The sequence below is a fragment of the Drosophila navojoa genome, chromosome 3, assembly GCF_054131105.1.
Source record: "Drosophila navojoa isolate 15081-1374.11 chromosome 3, UAZ_NAV_1.0, whole genome shotgun sequence".
In the NCBI taxonomy this organism is placed as follows: domain Eukaryota; kingdom Metazoa; phylum Arthropoda; class Insecta; order Diptera; family Drosophilidae; genus Drosophila; species Drosophila navojoa.
The window spans coordinates 10,978,035-11,004,873 of record NC_142891.1 but is presented as its reverse complement, the minus strand read 5'-3'; the positions used below and the strand labels follow the sequence as shown (position 1 = coordinate 11,004,873).

The 26,839-nt window shown below is 35.5% G+C and overlaps 1 protein-coding gene and 1 pseudogene across 3 annotated transcripts in view; both read left to right on the top strand.

The window, feature by feature from the left end:
* Window positions 1-25,408, top strand: DIP-zeta (Dpr-interacting protein zeta). Of its 2 annotated transcripts, none has more exons than XM_030388113.2 (9): window positions 1-595; window positions 6,306-6,412; window positions 9,345-9,561; window positions 11,092-11,250; window positions 11,383-11,511; window positions 20,333-20,483; window positions 20,571-20,713; window positions 24,504-24,632; window positions 24,902-25,408. In XM_030388113.2, the coding sequence occupies exons 1-9, from the start codon at window positions 262-264 to the stop codon at window positions 25,069-25,071; spliced, it is 1,539 nt and encodes a 512-aa protein (XP_030243973.2). In that variant the 5' UTR covers window positions 1-261; the 3' UTR covers window positions 25,072-25,408. The 2 variants fall into 2 exon arrangements, with proteins under 2 accessions (XP_030243973.2, XP_030243972.2); XM_030388112.2 differs by having other exon boundaries at window positions 24,842-25,408.
* LOC115564621 (mitochondrial 2-oxodicarboxylate carrier pseudogene) overlaps window positions 1-26,839 on the top strand; it is a 75,671-nt pseudogene that overhangs the window by 3,527 nt on the left and 45,305 nt on the right. The gene's annotated exons all lie outside the window — the stretch shown is intronic.

Sequence of the window (26,839 nt, the reverse complement as noted above, 5' to 3'; positions counted from 1 at the left end):
GATAAACCTACGTAAAAGAGCAAAGACAAAATGAAGTTGAAGTTCGTAAAATAAATAAACAAGAGTGAAAAGGTTAAACATACAGAAGTATTCCAATTGGAACCGCTGATCAATTTGATAAACCGTAGAGCGGAGCTGAAGCTGGGCTGAGATAGAGCAGCAGGCTGCGGGGGGCTGGCGTGAAGAGATGCGCTTAAGCCAGGCCACGAGGCCAACGTCGGTGCTCCTGGCTGAGAGTAGAGTCAAGAATACGGCAAGCTGATGTTGCTGCCGTCTTGGCATCTAATTGGAGCCCTGCTAGTGCTGACGGCAACAGCGGGGGACTCCACCACCAACAAGATCATCCTGCCGCAGATACTCAACGGCAGCAGCGGCAGCAGCAGCAGCAACGGAGGAGGCGCCTCCAGCAGCAGCACCAACACCAACACCAACACCAACACCAAGCACCTTATTGGCAGCAAAACGCCAGATGCCGTACTTGCTCCCGGTGGGGGGTCAAAAACCACCACAGGCACCAATGGCAACATCATCCTCGGCAGTAATGGTATAATTGTGGCCGGCGGTGCGCCCAATGCGCCAGCATCGAATTTAAATAGTAAGTAGAAGTAGTAACACTTTGTCTCAAGATTTTTGTCGATCGACTATTTATGATCTGAAATTCCTTTTGATTGCTTTGTTGAGAGCTACTTGATAGGCTTGGACATACATAGTGATTGCTTGCATAGAGAAAGCTTAAGGCTTTTATTAAAACTCCCTTAATTTTAAGGGGCTTTTCTTTTTATGGAATTTAAAAAATAAAAAGAACTTTATAGATAAATTTCAAATGTTTGCGTATTTTTTACCAAATTATTTAATCTATTCGCAAATAGTCATTTATTTTTTTAATTTAATTTATTTTTAGAAAAAAAGAAACTTAATAGAATCTACCTCAAATAATTGCGTATTTTTAACTCAGATTTAATTTCTCAAATAGTATTTTAAGCAAAATGATACTTCTTAAGTATACGATAGGTATTTATTAATAGATAATTATTAATTATAATCAACCATTAAAATTGTTAAATATGCTCTATAGTTGCTTATACTTAAAATTGGAAATCGATGTCGATATCATTAGGAGCCTTTACTAGCCCATGCAGGGTATTTATTAGTCGTTGATTTTGACCTTTTGGGCGCATAATTTCCTGTGATATTGTAATTTGCTGTACAGTGTAATATTGCGTACTTATCTTGGTTATCTTGATGCCAGTTACGCCCGCCGGGCAGACATCAGGGTCTGATGGCATCAATAACACTCGGCTTGTAGGCGACGGACCTCCGGCAATCATATTTGCACACAACGACAGCGTAGCCAGATAGATAGACAGAGATATACGGGTGTATGAGCAGCGAGCAGTGAGCAGCGGGATGGGGATTAATTCCAGCCGCGGGTCATAAGTGATACACGGCTATATGCCAAAAATTGAAAGCTAGCAGCTGCACAGATATGCGGCGTGAAAAAAAGAGAAATCGGTGACAGTGCCCCGAGCGCCAGAAACACAGACAGTAACAGCGAGCGAGAGAGAGTGTGTGTGTGTGTGTGTGTGAGGGAGAAAGGGAGATAGATAAAGTTATGGTAAGGTAGCAGACATCACTTCACACACACACACACCCACACTCACACACACTCAGACATACATTCATGCCCATGCCGGCTGTCATTGTTCTCAGGTGCAGTTGGAACAGCAACAATACGCAAATGTCGCTTAACTGTGCGCAAAATTCATTCAGGCAGCGCAATTTATGTCGCAACAAGGCAGCATCAGCCCTCTCTCTCTCTCTCTCTCTCTCTCTCTCTCTCTCTCTCTCTCTCTCTCTCTCTCTCTCACTTTCTCCATTTGGCAGCTGACTCCAGTGACGAGCGCATCAACTGCTGCTGGCCAATATCAATGCCATGCCAGATGTTAAATTGGCTACATAATAGTTGGCTATCTGCATGCAGAGACTAAAGTTTTTGGGTTAATTGACTCTGAGAGAAGAGGCTCCACAAGTTGAGTGTAGTAAATGTGAGATTAGTGCTACTAAAATATAGTTAAAGGAAATATCAAACAAGTAAAAGCTATTTAACTTTGTATATAATTATTACGTTTTTTTAATACTACAGTTTTGCCTATATGTTTTCCGTTTTATATTCCAAAATATTAATTTTTACATATTTTTCATTTTGAAGAGTTCTGATGTGAGAGCCTTAAAATATATACTATAAAATTAAATAATTCTTCAATAATATATACTTAAATTTTTTTTTATAAATTATATTTTTTATTTTTTATTTTTGTCCTTAATATTTCAAAACAGTTACATATACACAGTTATATATAAATTTTAATCAACATAAATTTTGTAAAAAACTTATATAATGTAAAAACATAAATCTGAGTCGATTAAGCAGGGAAAGGTCAATCGTTAAATGGGTTGGAATATACTGTATTGCTAAACATAAAATATTTCTATAACTTTTATGAATTAGAAGAAAAAGGAAGAAGAAAATTTTATATTGCTCTTCCAATTCGTTATATTGCTCTTCCAATTTAATATTCAAATCAAATATTTTTAAAGATGAAATAAAACCGAAAATTTGTTTATGATATTTTATAGTTATTATTTTTAATAAATTTCATGGTTTCTAATTTTGTTTCCGTTTTTTAGACGTTTACGGTCTGACTGTTAGCCGCATTCCCCCTGCAGTATTGTCCATTCCTCAATCCGCAGTCTCTATTTTGATAGTGGCTGCAGTAGTAGTTTTATTAAGGGGGCGTGGCAGTGTGGAGCGGGTGCTGTTTGTTGACTTGGTCTGGGGGCCTTCACAGAATTTATATGCAGACACGCGCTCTGGCGCGAAAATTGCAGCTGGATGAAATCCCACGATTATGCAGAGAATTTGACGCTGCTGCAAAAGGTTGCACGCTCGACTTGTAGCAACAACAGCAGCAACAGCAGCAACAGCAGCAACAGCAGCAACAGCAGCAACAGCAACATCAGCGACAGCAGCAACAGCAACAGCAACAATAGCAGGAGTCTTTAATTTTTTATACCATTCGTTTGCTTGTTTGTTTGTTGTTGTTGTTGTTTGCCTTGTTGTTTGTTAATTCAGGTGCATGCGGCATACAATGGAGCAAAAAATGTGTGGCATGAATGTCATGGTTACATTTGCCTCAAGGCTGCTAATTTATACCTCCTGCTCCAGTCGTTGTCTCATAATTAGATGGCTCGATGCATGTTGTGGGCGTGCCAAATGCCACGTGTCAAATGTGTGTGGTCGACTGCATTTGTGTGTGGGAGTGTGTGTGTCTGTGTGTGTGTGTCTGTGTGTGTGTGTCTGTGTGTGTGTGTTTAGACTCCTGGGGCCAGTTGCATTGCCAACGCGTACCAAATTGTATTTTGTATTGACTTTTGCCTTGTGCACTATGCCATAACAAATACAAATGTGTGCGAAGGTCTGTGTGTGCATGTGTGTGTAATATTGTGCTTATGCCTGGCAGGCATTATAAATAGCTAATTAGAATGCAGTGGGACTTTAAGTTTTGCTGAAAATTAAGTTGAAAATCCGTTTCCATAGCATGAGAAATAATTTCATAAAATAAATATTTCTTCTCTTTAATTATTTGATATTATTTTTGACAAAAAATAAAAAACTTTTCTTTATAACAAACAAACAAAATTTTTTAAAAATATTAAAAATTTTAAATATGTAATTGAATTTTTACAAATTATTTATACATATTCTTCAAGGTAATAAATTGCCGATTATATAATTTATAAATGTGATAGTAAAAAAAAAAATCTATAAATATAAAATAAAATAATTATAATATTAAAATGAAACAATGAAACGTTTTTGTTATTGTTTAAAATAAAAATTGAAATTTGTTCTATTTTATGCAAGATAAATTTATTGAACTAAAGGCAATTTTTTACTCTATTATCAATAATAATTATTATATTATTATCAACATTTATTTTTAGTTTTATTTTTGATCATTATATTGTTTAACAAATTTGTACCACAGAGCCTAAAATTGTATTTATTTATTGTGCTGAATATATATAAATATAAATAAAGACGGATTTGAAATGTAACTTGATATCTAAATTACCTAATTTTTGTTGGAAAATTACAATATTACACAGCAAGTTGTCCTTTGCTTTGGGCAATGAAGCGTAAGAGTGGAAAATTGAATTAGTTGTGTGCAAATACAGAAATGATTATATGTTCATTGCTGCTTATTTATTTATTGAATAAAATTTTGTCAAGCAATCGAGATTTTCTAGCCAATTATGAAGAGATTTCTTAACCTTGCAGCGTTCGTTCGCTTGGCCGTTGCCTTTTGGCCATGTGATTGAATAATTGCACAACTAACATATTAATTGTATTGCATTGGCATTTTATTACGGCTCAAAGCGATTGAATTCAATTAAGCAAACGTGCGCATAAGTCTGATGAATGTTTTCATGGGCAAACTTTATTGCATTACGTAGTTAAGACACACACACACACACACACAGGCACACACTCAAGCAAAAGGATAAGAGCTGCTTGCCATTAAAAAGCGTCGGACAGAGTAGTCCACATGCAAAGATCCTGTGTGAACATAATTGCCGGCAAACAGTCAAGAGTGGCAAAATAATATCCTTTAAGGATGCATTTATTACCTTTTTTAATATGACAATCCTCTGCCGTGTTTAATCCTCTTGTATTCAGAGCAGATGTTTGGTACTCTTACAGCATCTACTATGAATTTAATTAAATTGTTTATTTACAACACTTTCCTTTGTGTGGAATTTAATGGAAGCAACAAACATTTAAGTTTCACATTTCGAATGAAATGCTTTAAGGAAACTATGTAGTTGTTATTTTCTTTTATTTTTATTAACTTCAAATTTAAAAAATCATGGAAAATAAGGTTTAGCTTTAAATTATGGTTGAATAGGCTACGATAATTTTTAAATTGCAAATTGATTTTCCATATTTACATTTAAATTCTTATTTGATTTTTAAGACAAGAAAAATTAAAAAATAAAATATTATTATAAGATAATAATAATTGCATATGAAAAATAATATAAGTGCTACTTTTTTATTTAAATAAATTTAATTTGTAATATATTCAATATTCCATTACGATGGATATATTTATATTAAACTAAAATAAAATCAAATTATTAAATTTAAACATGTATAATGTATTTTGAATTTATTAAAATAAAGTTAATAAAAATTTAACTTAATTATAATTTAATTTTCTATGCATAATTTATAATTCATTCTGTAAGTTTTATATATTATTATTCTTTAATTTAGTTTAAGAATGGTTTTTTATATTTTTATTTATTTTCTTATAACTATTTTATTTTAAATTAAGAGTATTTTTGGTGCGGCTTGCCGTCGTTTACTTTTCCCATTTTATTTTTAATGGCTGTTAAATTGAAAAGCATTTCCGACAAGGATTTCGCCACCCGCCATTTATTGCGTGAAAAAAAGAACGAAACACATAAGATCTTTTTAGGGACTTACCGACTGCATAATACTCATTTATGGCCCAAACGCTATCAGATTCCACGCCACGTCCCTTATCGGTACATATATTTTGAATCGAAGATAAGGATATATAGTTGATGCCATATTTAAACACTTCTGCGCTTCAACCACTACAGTTTCTGAGATATCGGGAAATGTTTTTTCCGCTGAGGTAATACCGGGAAACCCCTTATAATTTGAGAGAAAAAGTATATGTGCTTGAAACCAATATACTCATTTCATTTTTGTGAATGAGTATATAAAAGCGCGAGAAGAAATTAAAAATTTAATGTGAGCCGTGAGGAAAACACGAAATGAAAACATAATTTGAAAATGCACAGAATAAAAATTGACATGTGAAATTTTTAACTTGTTGATATTCAAGGCAAATAAAGTCAATGTGCGTGTGTGTGTGCTCGTGTAAATATATGCTACACTATGTTTGTTTTTTTTTTCCCCTTTTATTATTTGCAGTTTGGTTTCAATGAAATTTGATTGCAATATGCAGCAGCTTCCATCGTTTTTTTGTTTTTCAACAATGAATTTGATGCAGCCGAATTGAATTTTCGCTTATGCAAATTTATGTATGTATTTATCAAATATTTTTTGACATTTTAATTCTAATCGCAGGCATATTAAAATTTTGCATAATTTATACACAATAGTGAATAAATAAAGAGGCAAACATAATTTGACTAAATAATACTAAATAAGTCGTGTTTATCATGTTTTTTTTTATCTATTGCAGCTGTTGTTGAAGAACCCGAATTTACCGAATACATCGAAAATGTAACTGTACCTGCTGGACGTAATGTCAAATTGGGTTGCTCGGTGAAAAATCTTGGCTCATATAAGGTGAGTAGAGATAAGGAAATGTGAATGTGAATGTGAATATGAATATGAATATGAATATGAATATGAATATGAATAAGAATATGAATATGAATATGAATATGAATATTAATATGAATATGAATGTGAATGTGAATGTGAATGTGAATATGAATATGAATATGAATATGAATATGAATATGAATCTGAATCTGAATGCTGCCTCTGATCTGCCTCTGCCTCTGCCTCTGCCTATGATCTGCCTCTGCCTCTGCCTCTGCCTATGCCTCTGCTCTGCCTCTGCCTCTCTCCAATCTGCCTCTGCCTCTGCCTCTGCTCTGCCTCTGCCTCTGCCTCTGCCTCTGCCTCTGCCTCTGCCTCTGCCTCTGCCTCTGCCTCTGCCTCTGCCTCTGCCTCTGCCTCTGCCTCTGCCTCTGCCTCTGCCTCTGCCCTGCCTCTGCCTCTGCCTCTGCCTCTGCCTCTGCCTTCCCTCTGCCTCTTCCTCTCCCTCTGCCTCTGCCTTTACTCTATGTCTCTATTTATTATCTTGAAAGAAAGTGTACCAAATGGACTCTGCAATGATAATGCAATTCTAATCTCTCGTCTCCTCTGCCACACATTGTATGACCTGATATTTCTCCAAAGTATTAGACGCTTTTTATGCACTTTTCAATGGCTGCATAGCTAGTGCCAGGTGAGCCACGTCTCTGGCATTAATATACGAAACCAATTTCAACTGCAAGTGCTGCACTCCGGCTGCTCGGCCACTCGAATGGCTGCTTAAGAATCGCACTTAACGAAGTGTCGAAGCAAATTCCTGCATACCTCTGCATAAATGCACATTTAGTGGCTGGTTTTTGCGCTCACCCCTTTAAAACCTATTTAATAACATCTAACGTCAACTATATATGCATGCATTCATACATGTATATGTGTATGTGGTGTATATATAAGGGTTAACTCCTACTTCGGGCCGCACACGTACTACATGACTGCAATTTCACAGCTCAGCAGCACGGGGGAAAAAACGTGTAAAAGGAAAAGCGGAAGCGAGAAAATTGCATCATAGTGTCGCATATAAAAATAAACTCGACTGGTTTCATGTGCGTTGCGGTGCGTCTGCATGCTCATGTGTGTGTGCGTGTGTGTGTGCGTGTGTGTGTGTGTGATAGCTATGAATTACACACTGGCAATAGATGTAAGCGAGACGCTTGCTGTCAGAGCAGCTGAGCTGGGTTCGGGCCACAGACACAGCTACTTAAACATGCCATCAGCTAAACCGAGTTGCTCCACGCTTTTTGCTACCTGTCGAGCCCTGCACACCCTGCCCCTGCGCCACCTTACTGCTTACTCCCATTTTCATTTTGGCCATTTTATTTAGTTCATGCACGTTTCTTGTGTCGTCAGCGCTCGTTTTCTTGTTGCTCGCATTTACACCTCAATTTGATTCTATTTCCTGGATATGCCAAGCCCCCAAAAAGGATGGGAAAAGAGAAGAGAAATACATTCTAGATATCAGGTGCTGCCTCCCTCTACTCTTTTTTCTCCCTCTCCCTCTCTCTCTCACTCTCTTTCTGTTTCTCTATCACACTTTGGCCTCAGCTGATTTGGGCTTAGCTACTCGAGTCAGCTCTTCAAGTGCTTGGTAATGATGCTCCTTCTGAGTCGCAGCGCATCATTTCAAGTGCTTTTGATGCTCATGACCCTGTTCTCCATTTGCCTTGGTAATGATGTGTCTAAGCCCCGGCTAGCTCTTAGATCTTTGCAGTCGCCAAAGCCATTGCCCATTATTTGCTCAGTTTAGCTGTGCACCGGGCGTATGCGCAATGCCAACTCTTAATTAGTTCACTCTTGCTGTCATCTTTATTTGGAGTCTGCTGCGCTTCACTTGCCTCTTGTCTCCTTCCCACTCTCTCCCTCTTGCTGCCTCTTCCGTTTATCTAATTGCATCAATCGCTTTTCTTTTCATTTTTCTCCCCTTTTTGCCGTCAGAGTAATCAAATCATTATCGCTCATTACACGCTGATTTCTTACGAGCTGCTTAATTAATAAATCATTTTGCTTTTTTCCTATTTTTTTTTTGTCTGCATTTTTTATTTGCTTAACCGCAGAAAAAGAAAAGGCAGGTAATGACTGCAAGATGCTCTGCTTTTGGGATGAAATCTTATATATCGCTTGTGAATATATATAATTACTAAATATATTTGCTGAATATATATTTTGGTATTTTTACTTATCTATATTATTTTGTAAACACTTCATTATCATCACAGGTCTATTCCATTCGCAGTCTTGCCTCATTGACTTCAATGAATCTACTCGAATTGCTTTCGACAACAGTGTATAGAAATGCTAAATGAAGCGTGAAAGGACGAAAAGGACTTGTTTTTGTTGTTGATGTTGTGGTCTCTGTCTCTCTCTCTCTCTCTCCTCCTCCTCTCTTGCGTTTTCAGCTTGATTTCGCTTTACTGGCGCCGTTTCATAGAACTTTTTGCATAAAGCAAAAATTCTTTTTTACTTGCTCAAGTCTGGAACGAACCGAGTTAAAACTTATGGTAGTAAATAAATATGTTTTACATGGAGGAGCTTACTTATGCAAATAAATGTATATATTTTACAATTTGTATTCGCATTATGAATATCATTATTAAAGTATTTTGAATAGCATTTGTATTACTATTAGTAATACATTTTCTAGAACACTTGCTTAAAATATTCATATATATTTCATTGTTCCTTTTTTTAATGGAGAATAAGAGCGTTATTGGATGATAGATATCATTGAAAGTGGGAATATAACACTCCTTATTCCTTATAATGCAATCTATATCCAATTAGCCAGCAATAACTCAATATATTTTTACAACAAACTTAAGTCTTTCTCTGTCTAATAATAGCGCGGTATTAATTCTCTCTTTTCTTTCTCTCTCTCTCTCTCTCTCTCATTTTTCGCCAGGTCGCTTGGATGCACTTTGAGCAATCGGCGATATTGACCGTGCACAATCACGTGATCACGCGCAATCCGCGCATCAGTGTCACGCACGACAAGCACGACAGGCATCGCACCTGGTACCTGCACATCAACAACGTGCACGAGGAGGACAAAGGGCGCTACATGTGCCAGATCAATACGGTGACGGCCAAAACTCAATTCGGCTATCTGAATGTTGTGGGTGAGTACTAGTCGCTGTTGTTGTTGCTGTTTGTGGGGTCAAGCAGGGTTAACGTCTAATCAGCAGTACCCCCGGCTGCAAGAGTACACACCGAAATCCTGTACAAATACGCGGCAAATTAAAAAATAATTTATGCCTTATTGCCTTAAAGCGTGCACACAGCGCGAGAGAAAACAAAAACCAAAAACAGAAGCAGGAGAAGCCAAAAGCAAACTGTGTATGTGTGAGGGTGTGTGTATATATGTGTGAGTGTGTGTGTGTGCGCAGTGTACAGTTCAGTGAATCTTTTGGCCAAGCGAAATTATTTTCCCGCCTGGCAAACAAAACAAATTATTAAAAATGCATTCGAAACTCGCCGAAAAGGCAGCACAATTTTTTAATTAAAAAATTATGTGCAACAATACAAGAAAAATTCAAATTTTAAAAATGGCTTACAAACACAAATGAAAATAACAAAAAAATGAAAACTCTGCCGTAAACGAGGTACTCTAATCAAAGACTCGTTTTTGTTGTATAATGAATAAATGTAGCTGCAGAAATAATATTTATATATTTTTTAATATTACAATAATATAAACAATATTTCTCATATTGAAAAAAAAAACTTTGTGAATTAAGCGATCTCTTTTTTCTAGCGAATATCAAAGGTTGAAACTAAGGGTTACATTTCATCCAGTAAAAAAATAATTATTTAAAAAAAAGAAGGAAATAAATATAAAATAAATAAATATATATATTTAAATATTGGTCTATTGAAAAAAAAAAGCCTTTCACAATAGTTGATAATGCAAGATAAAAAAACAATATGAAATAAGTTTAATTTATTTATTGTTTTCTTGATTATTTAACAAGTATTTTTAAGGAAGTTATTACAAATTATTTAATTCTATTAAGAGACTAAGGAATTTAAAGCTTATAACGAAGCATAAATACGCTGTTATGATTGAATTGGTAACCTAAGCAAGTGTGCTTGAAATTGTTATATACATATACAATATATATATCTACTATATATGTATGTATATACATACACATACACACATGCATTTGCATTTGAATCAATTTCAATGTGCGAAATAATTATAGAATACATATTGAAAGCTCATAGAATTGAAATTGAAAATATTCCAGTTGCAATATCCTGTTGCACAAACACACACACACACACACGCGCGCAGACTCCCACACACACACACACACATATTCGCAAACAATGCAATTTATCACCTATTTTAGTTTTTGCCGCCTATTTTTGGTGGTCACCGATTTATGTAGATGGGTTTGTGCACGTTATGAATGTGCTGCTCACTTTACATATACATACACACACACACACACACACACACACACACATATATATACAAACACACCTATATTTATTATGTAGGCGCTTTAATCTTAAATGTATCCGGCGCATTGTTTGCACCGTAAGCGGCTTTGGTCCGTTGCATTTAACTGTTATTTGTGGTTTACTGAAGTTACTTTAAAACAATTTTCCATTGATTTGCAACTCTTTGGTATCCCTTGCAGTGCCACCAAATATTGACGATTCGCTGAGCTCGAGCGATGTCATTGTGCGCGAGGGCGCTAATATATCGCTGCGTTGTCGGGCCAGCGGCAGTCCCAGACCCATTATCAAATGGAAGCGTGATGATAACTCGCGCATAGCCATCAATAAGAATCACATAGGTAAGTGCAAAGGTAACGGACAGCTGGCTAGCGCATATCAGAGCAGCTGCATCAATCATTTAAGAGATTCCCCTAACTACCTCTCACTGCCTCTCTCTCTCTCTCTCTCACTCTCTCTCTCTTGTGTTGCAGTGAATGAGTGGGAGGGCGATACGCTGGAGATAACCCGCATCTCGCGTCTGGACATGGGCGCCTATCTCTGCATCGCATCCAATGGGGTGCCCCCGACGGTTTCCAAGCGCATCAAAGTCAGCGTCGACTGTGAGTATAATAACGCTAGCAGGCGGGGCAGGGGAGGGCGGCGCTTAAGGGGTATATCAGCTTTTCGCTTTTGCTCTTTGACTGTTTGTCGAAGCGAAAATGATAAAGTGATTCTTTCCTGGTGCTGAACAGATTTTTTTATCACAACTATTTACCAAGCACTTGCAGCGTGAACTCAAAATTCTATAAAAATTGTGAAAACAGCGAAAAATATCAAATGAAAATTGTGCAAAATTTGTGGAAAAACTAAATACAGTTTTTATAGCTCTTGGATTTGGGTTAGCTACCGTTTTCAATTTGTTTTTCATTACGTGTTGACCAAACCGCGTTTGATGGCTAAAAGCTACCTTTATAAAATTGTATATCTGCCCCTCTCGCTTTGTGTGTGTGTGTGTGTGTGTGTGAGTATGTGTGCTCGAGTGTTGTGTGTTATTTGCACTGTTGTCCCTAGCAACTCATATTTCCATTTCGCGGCTGCGGATTAAACCTGATCTGATAGTCGGTCACATGGCAGGCACAGTGGTGAAAGATGTGCGTAAGAAATACTTTTTTCATTTTTCGACAGTTGACTATTATTTGGGCATGCAAACAAACAAGTTGCGTTAAAAAAAAAAAATAAATAAATGAATAAAAAAAAATTAAGAAAATGAAAAAAAATATATATTAATAATCAATAATTGGGTATACAATTTTATTATTTATTGTACTATTTATTTGTTATGTATTTTTTTTATGTATTGTAAGTATTATTATTTTGATTATTGATATTTTATTATTATTTTAAATTTTTTATATGTATATCTAATTTAATTAATGTTGTATATTATTATTTTTATTATTTTTTTAATTTTATATTTCTCTAAATTATGTTGTATATTAATATTTTTATTATTTATTTTTTTTTTTTTTAATTATATATGTATCTCTAATTTAATTTATGTTGTATATTCCACAATTGTAATTTGTTCAGTTTTCTAACAAATAAAACGTTAATATATTTTTTAATTTCTTTTAAAATGAACTTCCTCAATCTTTTTGTTTAGGCATCAGCTTAGATCTAGCTTTCTTATAAAATACAACCTTGTTCAATAGTATCAACAAAATTAAATAGAAATATTCCATGTGCTTTCACATAATATCAATATTCTTAAATCTATTCTCATTCATTCATAATGCATTAAATTTTTAGTGTCTCAATAAATTATTTGCTTTTGAATCAAGGTAAGCCAGCAGCTCACTCAAACGCTTATTACATACCTTATACATTCGCCCCCCATCTCACTTTATCTGTTAACAGTCCAAGCATATCAACATAACATTTAGCCCCATGCTGGCCCCACTGTCTCTGACCGATTGCAATTTGAGGCCCCACTTGTGGCTGTTGCTGCACTTTTTCTGTAAAATCTCACGTGAAAACAAAAACAAATCACGACAAAAAGAAAGAAAGAAATGAAAATTCAAAACGAAACAAAGTTCAAATCAGTGTGCAGTTCTTTTTAAGATTTATTACAAGCGACAGTCAGTCACATCACATGCTGTCCGTGCGCTGTCATGGCAGCAGCATGGGGCAGGGGCGTACGGCGTGTGGGCGTTGTGGGCGGTGCAGTGGCAACGTCACAGAAAATTTGCTCGTTTGCTGTCACTTAAAAATGCCGCAAGCATAAATCTATTTTGGTTTTTGTGCACGACATTCATTCCCTTGCTTGCTAGCCAAACAAAACAGAACCGAATCCGGATCCGAACTCAGAGACCCCCAGGTCGCAGAACGGCCAACACTACGCCCATATAACCTGTCCACTCCCTCGAGAGCTGTAAAAAAAATGTTGCAATACAAATTACACGTGTGCGAAGCGAGAGCCATAAAAAAAGTAAGTCGAAATGCCTGATTGCTGCAGACATACACTGAAAAAAAAAAGAGTGCAAGGAATGTGTGTGTGTGCGTGCATGTGGCTATAGAAAATATGAAAAGACTACTTCAAAGAGCTTGGGAAACAAAATTGTGTAGAAAAACCAAATAGATTTGCTGCGCAATGGATTGCTTGGGCAAGTTAAACAAACTTCTGACTGACATGGAGAAGTGTGAGAAGAAGCAGTTATTAGATCTTTAATTGATTTATGAACTGTAATGGAAGCTAGAAAGAGGAGTTGCTTGTTATATACAAAATAATTTTAAGCCACTTAAAATATTTATTACAAATTTTATTAAGAGAGAGTGAGCAACAATTTCAAATTAATAGAGATTTTTGTTTTCTCTATATCTATGCTCGATGAGATTTAAGAGTTTCCACGATAAGAAAGGAGACTGTTTGACATTAGGGTATACAGCCTGTTTCAGACGTCTGAGCTTATCAAATGAGAATGTTTATAGCATAAATCTTTTTTAGTGTGTGTGTGTGTGTAATCGACGTGATTGTTAATGGAACTATTTGTTCACCTACATTCCATGTGTCCAATGTCAATGTCTAATATCTGTATTGGCTCGAGATTGTGTAGTGTTCAACGCACAAAAAATTTCATATTTTAAAAACATTTTTATTTAAAAAAAAATTGCAAAAAAAAAATCAAAACAAAAACAAAAACCATTTACTTAAAAAAAAATTGAATTTAGTTTGAAAAAAAAAAATATATATATATATTATTCTAAATTTAGATAAAAAAAAAAAAAAAAAAACAAATCATATATTTTATAATATTTTTAATTTTATATTAATATTATTTTAAACAAATATATTATGTATACATTAAATAAAGTATGTATATAGTATTTTTAAATAATTTAAATAATTAGGGCATCCAGAATTTTTGCCCATATTTACTTTTCTTATTTTTATTTTGCTTATTTGTTTATTTATATTTTTATTTATTTATTTTTATTTTTTTATTATTTTTTTATTTTATATTCACGCCCAATTTATGTTGTTTTTTATCGCATATGCTATCACTTATCAACACAACTAATTCCTGGCCAGCTTTTAAGCCAACAATTTTCTGTCACGAAAACCAATTTCAAGAATTCGTCTTCGATTTCCCCTTAAAAGCAGCTCCATAAATATTCCTTGTGTTATTTGGCTCTTTTTGGTAGCAAACGATTTTTCGTGTGCTCGATCATAAATATAAAATCGTACGTTGATTTTTAAAAATTGTCAAAAACGAATTTTCAAACACACTAAAAAAGAGCCAAAAAAAAAAAAGGAAAAATGAAAAAGAAATTTCGTCTGCAACAGCAACCCAAACAATTTGTTAAAACAACTGTGACAGCTTGCATATGTCCTTTAGCCAGGACACACATGGAGACTAGCTCTCTGCTCTACTATTTCTCCCTCTCCCTCTCTCTCTTTCTCTTTTTCTCTCTCTCTCTATCTCCCTTTCTCCTTCCTTGTTTATTTCTGTTTTTACTATATCTTGCTCCATGTTTGTACGTTTATTGTGGCGTGCGTTGCTTAACAAACAGGAAGCAACAAATTCAGCTACTGTTTCCGCTTAGTGTTCGTCTGTGCGTGTGTGTGCGTATGTGTATGTGTAAACCAGTTTGTTTCTAACATTTGTGACTGCATACTGATTTGCTTGCAGCAGCAGCAACAGCAGGACATAAGGACAACATATGCTGCGAACGACCCTTAACCTGCCCCACTTCAGCAAAAAAGAAATAGAGCGAAGCCATAGGAAAAAAAAAAACGAAGTAAAATTTCTTTGGGGCCAACTTAAGCAGCTAATTTGGTATGCAATCCAGATATTTGGCATTCATATTATTTCTTTTGGCTTTTTATACAATTTGTCGGTACTTAACAGAGCTTTAAAAGAAAATCCCCAATGACTGGATTTCCAGTGGCTTTAATCAGGGTATCAAAGAATTTTTCGAAAGGGTTAAGTTTTCATTGTCAACCATTTGAAATAGTTTTTATTATTTGTGATAATTGTGGAAATTACAAATTTATAATCAATTTCCAAGTGAAATACTTAAAGGTTATATTATTTTGCTTGCTGAAGAATTTCACTGGATTTTTGTTTAATAATTGCGGTCAATGTGGATGTAAGAAAACAATTTTATATTTTTTCAACAAGATATATTCAATTTCTGTTTTTCAATGCCCAAGATTTTACCTGGAATTTTTTGTAATAAAAGAGATAAAAGTAAAAATTATTAAACAATTTTCGACTTGCTTGAAAAATATTTAAAAGTCATATATAATATATTTTTATTGTGAAAACACTAAATGTGTAAAATTTCAGAGTTTTCAATTTTTCCTGGAAAGCATTAAAAATAGTATATTTTATTATTTTCCTTGCGAGAAATTTCTATTTTATATATATATCATATTCTTTACAATTTCAGAGAAATTTATGAACTATAGAAGTGTTTTAACTTTTTCTACAAAGTACTTAAAGTTTATATAAATGTATTTTTCTCGTCAGAGTTTGCTGGAAATTTATTTATTTTTTGAGAATTATGTGTAAGTGGTAAAAGAGTTTTCTATGCTCCTGCAATATATTTAAAAGTATTAAAAGTATTATTAAAAGTATTATTCGCATTGCCAAAGAATTTTAAAGCTGGAATTTATTAATTGAATACTTGAGATAAATATGAAAAGTATTATTTGTATAGAAGATATTTGAATTATATATATACATAAATATTTAACTATACAAAAATCTTTGCAATCTTTTAAATATATATAAGGAGACTTATGTTCTATAAATAAGTCGAAGCCGCCTTCAAGCCTCGTCGGTCAAGTTAAGTGGCTGGCAAAACGATAATGGCCAGTGGCTGGGCATAGAAATGAAAACACTAAAGCACTTGACTTTAGGCACTCTCGACATGGCAGTGACAAGCCAGGCATTTGTAGCATTTCCTGTCCAGTTGGAGTTCTTAGCGCTGATTTAAATTACAATTGAGTGGCGACAATATTCTGCGAAGGCGCCGAGCGAGCGAGCAAGCTGCTAAGTGGACAGCGAGTCGGGTAGAAAGAGGAATGAAAAGAAAAACGAGAAGAGAAGGACTTGAGTCAACAATAATTTAGTACGACTGGGAGTGAGAGGCAGACTGGTTGAGTGGGTGTGGCTGAGTGGTGTGAGGGGGGAGGGGGGAGTGGGGGACTTGCTGTTTGCGCCTCAGTAGTCAGCGGACATTGAGTGACAGTTGTGTCTGGCTGTCTATAGAAAATTGCAAGGTGCCACTGGCTGAGTGTAAACAACTTGAAAATTAGCAGTTAATGAAGCCTCGTTACGGTCGCAGTCGGGTCGGGTATTCGCCCAGTCAAGGATTACCGCCCAAGTGGCTTGGCTTGGCATTGTTTGGACTTTGATTGCGCCGAAGGATGTTGGCGCAATATTTGTGCGGAATTAGTGTAATGGCAAATGGACAAGATGATGGCCATGAGCTGATTGCATTGCGATTGGCCGAAAACGGAACAGGTGAAGGGACCGGGCTACGATAAGGACAAAAGGATTGGCCATTGCAAACCTAAAGAACGCTGCAGAAATTGCTGCAGACAATGTGATTGAGACAAAGAAAATGCTATCTGATAATGGGTCGCGTAACGGCATATTGCTGGCATTTAAAGTCCAACTCCTGCTGAGTGTTGACTGAATATTAGCAGTATGAAAAGGCTTTCCTATGCGATTCTCGTGATTTCCTAAATTTGTGTGTAGTATAAAACGGGACTGGCATTTAGCATTACATTTAACTGAAACTGTTGAGTTTTACTTTTGATATCTTCTTAAGCGTATTCCTCTTTAATTTTCATGATTGTACAGAAGTTCAATACTATTCTCTTTACTCCCTTTACCTCTTTATCGTTTCCTCGCCTCGTTTATAGGATTTGCATTCATCCTATGCAATTTATAAATTATCTAACCAGTGGAAATTAATTTATTTTCTATACAAAAAACTCTTCTTGCTTTTGAAAAAAAAAATTTTTTTTTTTGTTTGTCTTTTTTTTGGCAATTTCAGCTCCACCTGCCAGATTATTTGCCCATACGCATTTCTTTGCGATTTAAGTTATGCTCACTTTGTTTTTATATTATTTTCTGATTTAAAGTTGATCTCTTGTATAAAATTTGAGTTTGAGGCATTCGTTTGTTTCTTCTCATTGCTGTATCCCTTGTGTATATAATATTTGAAGAGTATTTAATTTGGTCTCTTGCTAATGCTCATGCATAAAAACATGCACAAACTTTAATTATATAGAAAGTCCAGAAGCCCATTGCCTTGCGTAGTTGTAAGTTGTCCTTACAAAATTTAAGTCCAGAATTTTTCTGCTTCGGACAATTCCGTTAGCCAATTTGAATAATTTTGTTTGTCATAACCTAGCGAACTCTCTATCTCCCCCTCTTCACTCTATCCCTCTATCTCCTACTGGACCATAGACTCACTTCAATTCATTTCGCCTAACTTTTTAGTTTCTTCCAGCTGCATATTGACAAACAAAGTTTCAAGTCCAATTTATGCATGCATTCAAGTTGCATATATATATACATATATATATATATATATATATATAGCTATTTTTATAAACATATATGTATATATGTATGCATATAGAATTTATTTTTGTCTTTGGTTTATGCAAATGGCAATTCGAGCCAGATCTTAAGTATAATTTTTTTATGCAACTGATTTTCATTTAAATTGAGAGCCAAGACAAGTCACGAGGCTGCGCCTTTTCTTTGCCCAGGAGAAAAAGTTCGCCATAGTGCGCACGCACACACACACACACATACAGCCGCACATGCACACACAAGTCACACTCAAAGTGGGTAACAAGTAAAAAAAAAAATAAAAAAAATAGTAAAAGTAGAAAAAAAAAAACTATATTTTCTTTCAGCGGTCGCAGCTCATGAAAAATCTTATGAATAGCATTATTCCGTATTTTGCTGGCTCTTGTGTTTCTCTTCCGCCTGCTCTTCCTCTAGCGCTGCATCTTGCATCTCTCGTTGAACATCTTTCGAGTCTATTTGTTATGTGTTTGTGCATCTGTTGAGTAGTTTTCCGTAGTACATAGCAGAAGGACACCTATAGAAAAATTCGTCAACCGAAATACTTGAGGGGGATTCAGGCGATTCACTGAGCCAACTTTTTGCCACACTTCGAATGCACTACGGCGCGCCATTTTAATTAAGATATTAAATGCGGCTGCTGCTTTTTACCCACTGTTCGCACTAATGAACCTTCTTCTTCTACGTCGATTTTTTTTTCATTTGTTTTATGGTTTTTTTTTTTTGGGTTTTTGCATCTGCCATAGTTATTGTCAGTAGTCTGTGAGCCTGTCATCATCATTAGGCCGAGCGCAGAAAAAGTGCTGGCTCTATACACAATGGATGCTGCGACTGCTGCTTGTGCTCCTCCAGCTTTAGCTCCTGCTCCTGCTCCTGCTGCTGCTGCTGCTCCTGCTCTTCTATTCATTCATTGAGTTTGCCTTGTCATTTCGCTGGCTCTTTTACCTTTTGTTGATTTATGCGAGCCACGAGCTGGCAATTAAGCTGCGGCTCAAACCTGAAGGGTTCTTCAAGCCTCTCGCTCTCCCACTCTCCCACTCTCTGTCTCCTTCTGTCGCCCTTCGGCCAATGCCGCTGCTGGACCAATTGAAATTTTAATCAGCTTGAACACAAATTAGCGTCGTTTTTATGTTTATGAATTGTAGCCGTAAGCCTTTTGCCGTAGTTAGCCGCACACCTTTCGTTTGTCTCCCCTCTGGCTACCCTTCATTATTTCTTGCATTCACTTTTTTTTTTTTTTGCTCTCTCTGTAATGTCCTTAATCAAAAGGATATTAAGTGTCACGCAGCTTAAGTGTGACAAAATGCGCAACTTAATTAACTTGTCAAGGGGTTAAACGACCTGACTGGACACTAAGTAGTTTACAGTGTTGGTCAACGCCAAAAACGAAAGCATCGCGAATACTCAAAGCTGTCAGGATTAACACGGAAAAATTGACAATGTCGGTGGACATTTCACTAATTGGATAATTTTTAGAGTGCGGCAAATATTTATGATAATTATGTAGGAAATGAAAATACTGTGGACAGCACTGTGGCGCTAATATAGAATACATGAATACATTAGGATGTATTAATATAATATACAGAATATAATGAATAGTCAAATATATAACACGATCCATGTACAGTTATAGTATAGTCTCATACAAGGATAATTGCTTGTGTCTGTTGCATGTGGATCTTTTTACTCTTTAGTACTATTCTGCCGCAATTTGTCCTATCGAAGAAGTACTCTGCTTACAAGACTTTTTAGTTGCAGAATAAAAATATTCCCATTCCATTCATTCCACCAAGGTTATAAAATAGTGGAGTTAAATTGCTCGACTTATTCGAAGGACATAAACATTATTGAAAACATTTTAATAGTTCAGGCGACATTCGAGAGAATCAACGCCAATCTTAAAGAGTCCGATGACATTGCGAGTTTCAACAGCGAAATTTTGCTTTATAATAAAACTTTCTTCTTGTTTCTCTCTCTCTAAGAATAACTCCCTTTGGGTTACCCTAGCCTGCAGTTGGTTGGAAAGTGTTCGTCTCATGTTCACAAAGTCTTCCTTTTTCCAATGTCGAGGTCATAAATACCCCAATGCTCTTCCAGAATCGACATTGATAAAATCAAATGTAAATAAAATAAATAAAATATGAAGTTGTAACGTAACCCTTGCTAAACTTATCTGGACCAATTATCTATTATATATTGTCCCTCTTGAATTATAATGCTAGGCTTAACAGTAATTATTTATTTGTCAACGTTTTTTCTCTATATTTTTAGATTTAATTCAAAGGTAATGCTAATGCTATTTCATTATGAAAATCTTTTACAGTTCCGCCCATGCTGCTAATACCACATCAATTGGTTGGCGCACCCGAAGGTTTCAATGTGACCATCGAATGTTTTACGGAGGCGCATCCCACATCCCTGAATTACTGGACACGCGGCGAGGGACCAATCATACACGACTCGTTTAAGTACAAGTAAGTAGTGCTCCTCTCATTTCCCACTGCGCTCTCTTTACTCCTTGCTCTTGGCTGACAACATCTTCTTCTGTCTGCATTGCCCAGAGTCGAGTCGAGCGTCGGCGTGCCCGCCTACAAGACCCACATGAAGCTGACAATTATCAATGTGGGCAGCGGGGACGATGGCATCTACAAGTGTGTGGCCAAGAATCCCAGGGGCGAGACGGATGGCATTATACGATTATATGGTGAGTAAATAGCTCAGAGCTATCTAAAAATAAAATGAGAATAAAAACAAAAAAAACTATGCGACATATTTAAGCACTCAGCACTCAGAAATTGGCAGTCGGCACTCGCTCAATGCAATTTCGCAGCTTGTTCAGCAAAAGTTGCCGTCAAATGCATTTTTAATTGTTTGCCAAACAAAAGTTGCGCAAAACTGAGCTGAGCCGAAAAGCACAAGCCTCTTCTGAAGCAGCTGCAAATATGTTGCGCATACGCAGCGTTGCACAATTTATGCTGCGAATGCAAAGTCAGCAGCTTGTGCAAGTTTCCCGGAGTAATTTCAACTATTTATTTTGGGGAAAAAATGCTTTATTAGTAAAATGCGTTTCCATGTGAGTAAATAGTTAAAAAGAAAAATGTGAAACTGCTGTAATACACTAAGAACTAAATTGAAAGAAAATAATGAATATTAAATACGAATAATGTGGAGCAGCTCAACTCTATAACTCTATGGTTTGCCATTATTACACCATAAACAAATATATAGATATACGTATATTCAGTGAAATCTCGGATTTTATGCAAGAAAGTAATTTGTAGAAACAAATTCATCATTTATGCTTTTGTTTTGAAGCTATAAATAATGATTAATGTGCAATGATTAAAAAACTAGATATTCATTCACTATTTCTTCACTAAGGGCGTGGTAAATTGGAACACATATGTATATTACATTAAATCTGAAGCCATTCTCATTGAACTGATAGAGAAATTTGAAATATATACTTGGGTTGAGAGCATAAGATCAAAATTACATGCCATATTGGAGGTGTGGCCAATCGGATAAAACTGTAGGCTTACATTTGGTGTTAGTAGGCCCAAGTTTAATACGTAATTTACTATAACGATGCTTTAAAAGTACAAAATTATATATACATATATCAAAAAATCCACTGTGGGTGTGACAAATCGTTTCAGTCTATATAGTGAGCTATAAAAATCCTTAGGATTATTTTGTTTACTAGCTCATTAATATTCTTCTTAGTATTACCTTAATAATAATTTTAGCAGATTTGAGCTTTACAATACTAGTATTATCTATATGAATACTTAATACTAGTATTATTAATATTAATTTTTTGAATGAAAATCGCGTCATGATTACCACATTTAATATTATTATTTCCTAATGACTATTAACAGTCACTATTAACATCATTATTATTATTGTAAACATAATTCGAATTTAATTATTTCACTTGCTTTGCGAATTCACCTCAAGCTGAAATTAATTGTTCCATAATTTATTTTCAACTAGAATCGAACATATAATTTAGTTAATTGTAGCGCTAGGAAATGGGATTTCTATCTCGCTCAGTCTTTGGCCGCTTAAAGCTGCCCTCAGCAAATCCATCACGTAATTAAACTTAAAACGTGATATTAACTCACAACTTGAGCTGCAGAAATTGAAGCGTTGCCGCTGCAACAGAAAATAAGTTCAACCTTGGTAGTTGAAATGAAATTTAAGTTTTCCTCGAGGCAGGCAGCGCAGCACATGTGGAGTCAAAAACTGACTCCGGCTGCCATGGCCCGCCCCATCGACTCGACTCGAGACTTGTGTGCGAGGCTAACCAAGCGGTCGGCCCCACCGATTCCACACCTCAGGCGCAGAGCACGTGACTTGATTTCCAGTGGCTTGATTATGGCTGAGCCCTGCAGCCTTTAGTTTTTGGCCAAGCATCGACCAGGGCATTGTAAGGTGTTAAGCATTCGTCTTTTACTTCAGATCGCACGCTTCGCCCTCTCTGCAGCTTGGCACGCTGAAAAGTTCACGTTTCCTGGCCAGCCAATTAAGTCGGTCCGTTTCTGGGCTATTGCGGTTGAGATTTCCTTTTTGTTCTGGCTTTCGCCTCGATGGCTAAATAGCTGGAAATTTGTCAATTCGTGTTAAGGCCAATGCGGCACTTTCTCAATGTGCCATGGAGCTGGATTTTTTTTTTTCCTTATTCATGTCTCTCCTTCGCATTCATCGCCTCCACCTGCTCCTCCTCCCCCTCCTGCTGCGGGCCATGAATCTCTTAATTAGTCGAATCGGACTTAAAGCTTCAGAGCTCATTAGATGTGTGCAACATTTTGTTGTAGCTGGGAATTAATGGCCTTAAATCGAATGTTTTTGTGATTAAACTGTTAACAGTGATTGTTATATTTAGGGTCGTATTTATGCACTAGAGTCGAGTCTCAATAGCTTTAGGCTAAGCTAAAATACATTTATCAATAAAAATAGATTTATTAAAAAATATTTACATATTTATGAAAGATATGTAGGGAGTGAGGGGAATAGAGAGAAAGCAGGAGTATAGAATTATTTACATTCATTTCTACTATGATTTATTCTATTCAGTTTCGCATGTCGGAAAATCAATGTTTTAATTAGTTTCTAATGAGATTGCTCAGTCGGCTGAATGAATATTCAATATTTAATAAAATGAGTACCATCATATGGCCAAAAAGCGTTTGACAATCAAAATGATTTTGCATATTTAAAATGGTTGAAACAAACGTGCTGAATAAATTTCACGGTGCGGGGGCATAATTAAAACGTGCTTTAATTGAAAACATATATATAGAGTATGCACACACACAGATGTATATGGTTATCGAGGTTGTGTAACTGGGGAAAAACTGAACGCTTAAATTATATAAGCCTCGGTCCGGGGCACTGGGAACTGGGAAATTGTGCATATTGTCACATAATGAAAATACAAAATAATTAGCATTTTGTTCCATCAAGTCGGGCGAATAAAATATATACATATCTGTGTGTATTTATCTACATGTATGCATATATTTGGAGTGTGCTGCGAAATAACAGACAGCACGAATTTCAAATAAATAGCATAAAAAATCAAATGCAATGAGACGTGCGAAAAATTGCAAAAATTTAACAATTTGCATGCAAATTCCATTAAAAAAATAAAAATAAAACAGCAACCAAAATATACACATTTGACTGATGTACAAATAAAAAGAAACAATAAAAATATGTAAATGAATATAAACAACAAATGCTAAAAAAAGAAAAGAAAAAAAAAACTCGAGAGCAAGTTCAGTTGTTGTTCTACGTAATCAAGCTGGTGTGAGTGAGAGCGAGAGCGTGAGAGTGTGAGAACAAAGCACGGCCTATTTTTAGAGTTAGGCATTTTGTTGACAATAATCAACTGAAATGCAATGGCAGATGGGAACACAAAGAGAAGCAAGTGAAGCAGAAAAACAATTAGACTTCAAAAAGAGCGAAAGAGAAGACTATATACTGTGTGAGTTGGCAGTGTGAAGCAAGTATGAGTGGGAGTGTGAGTGGGATGGCATTAGTTATATATCAATCAGACATTGCAAGCGTAAGCCAATCAAAATGCAGATAATTCACTTAAGTTAGACTGGTTTGGCTGTAGGTGCTCTTCTAAGAGATAGGCGGAGAGACGCGATAGGCTGTGCATATATGATAAAGGCGAAGCTATTGAGAAAGTATATATTGTATATATTGTATATATATGTATAAAATTTTATAAATTACTATTATTGATTTTACGTATGTAAAGAAACTCTATGTTTCATACCTATTCATATTTCTTTTTTACGATCAGATTATTAGAGTGTTAAGACGTAAGAGATCTGACTGAGTTCTTTAAGTATTTCCTTACACAAATGTTAATTAATTATTAATAATTAATTAATTAATTAATTGAATGACATGTCATTTCTAACTTCTCCCTCTCTCTTTTTTTACCTCTCTCTTTCTCTCTCTCTCAACCACAGTCTCGTATCCGCCAACGACCGCCCCTTCGGGTCTCTACACAAGCGAATCTCATTGGAGCGAGGTCGGCAACAATAATTTCGGCTTTGGCAATTCCGATGCGACGCGTTCCCATTACGGACACGATAAGAGTGAGTAGAACTTGAGCCCATCATCAGCATAGTAGCCTGGCACACGCCCCTTATTCATTTTAGTCCAACACATTTGATTTTATATCTGTGTATCTCTCTATCGAGCTTAGTACACCCCATTTAAAAATCTCTTTCTTTATCTTTCTATTTCTCTCTGTCTCTGTCTCGCCCACTTGTGTGCTGTCTCCCCACATCATTTCATCAATCAGATACGCGCTATCAGTCGAATTTGAATGAAATCGGTTTATCTGAACAAAAATCCTTCCTAGATAAAACACAGAACGCGGCGAATGGAAACGGCAATGCGCCCGGCGTCGACAGCGGCGCCGACAGCGACGCCAACAGCGCAGTGGCCATAGCGTGGCTGGCTTTGCTGCCAACGTTGTTAACCATGGTGCGCGCAGAAATTTGTGCAAGACTTAGCTTAAGTGTGTGTTAGTGCTACATATCCGAACGATATACATATGAGGCTAAGGCAATTAGCATTCGATATATACAAAAAATATATAAAATATTTAATACAAAGTACTCGTATAGCCCCTAGTCGAGCAGACCCTAGTTATGATCCGCCCCCCCCAAAAGAAAAAGTGCGCAGACTAAGCCACACAGAGCTTGCGTCAACCTATGTTAGCTTATCATATATAGAATATACTATATATAAATAAATATACATATATATATATTTATGTAAAGTTACAATTATATAAACTTTCACAAGGGTAAAAACGATTGCAATTTCATTTTGCTTTAATGCTGTGCTTAATAAACGAAAAAGAGAGAAAAAACAAAAAATAAAACAAAGTGAAATTAACAATTTGATGTACTCAAGTTGAATAATGTTTAAATAATTAAATGACATATACATATTCACATATATACATACATATATATGCGCGTAAAACGCTGAAAGAAACACTCACACACACGCACATCTCATATATAAATGAAATTATATACAGCTAAATATATTGTTAAAACAAAAACAACAACAACATATCGAAAATCATTAAATTATAGTAACAAAATATATAGAAATATATGAGAGATGTGTGCGTCTGTGTGTACTTATATATTGATGCACCTTATATATATATATGAATATCTTTTTATAAGTTGAACAATATATAGTGGAGATAAATGTGAATATACACTGTTACAGGGCAGTTCTATGGTCGTGCGCTTTATAGCTAATTCTGCTCTAGAAAAGGTTTTATTTGATCGTTCATTGAGTAATTTCGCTTCATGTCAGCAGTCGATCTCATTGACTCATTGAGTACAGAATTGATCAATATAAGAGGTGTAGTGCTCCACCAGAATAATGCGAGACTATCTACAAGTTTATTGGTGACTCGCCAAAAGTTTTTATGGTTTGATTAGAAGCCACGGGAGAACCTTCGCTGTAAAAAGGACCTCAGAAACCACTTGGACCAGTTTTGTGCCAGCAGAGATAATACAAATGATGAGTTTGAGACCTAGCTCTTGTCCGAAAGTATTCAAAAAGGCATTAGATCCAAATGGAGAATATATAGTTTTATCAAAGCTGACGTTCACATCTTTTTATGTTGTAGTTTCTAGTCGAAATGAAACCAAAAATTATGCAGTAAAGCAGTCAGACCTTAAATAAATTAATGAAAAATTACTTAGTGAACGACCGAATACATTTGAGATGCATATTAATCAAAGATCATGTTTCAAGAAAATCAGAACAGCTTTAAAGACGTTCACAAAAAATATCAAGAAAGATTTAAGCACGTTCAATTAAATTTTAGTTCATTATAAATTGAGTTATTTTTCATTACCCATAAACAAATTGTTAAAACAAGAAAAAAGTACATATATTAAAGCTTAAATTAGGTAAATTGTAATAAAGGCTTACAAAGAAAATATTGTAAAGAAAAATAGAAAAAAAGGAAAACTTATACTTAATGAGAATGTTAAACATTTAAGCTAAATAGTTGTGTTGCTTTCAATACAAAATACAAAAATATGTTAAATATATATATATTAATGATTTACAAGTAAATGTAAACACACATAAATATATATATATAAAATACTATAACTATGTAACATGTATTTAAGCTACGAAATGAGTTGCAACTGCATTGCATTGCATTGATATAAGCCCCGACTCCAAATTGAAATAAAAATCAACAACAACAACAAGTGCTTTATGTGTGACATTCTTAATTGCAACATGCAACACG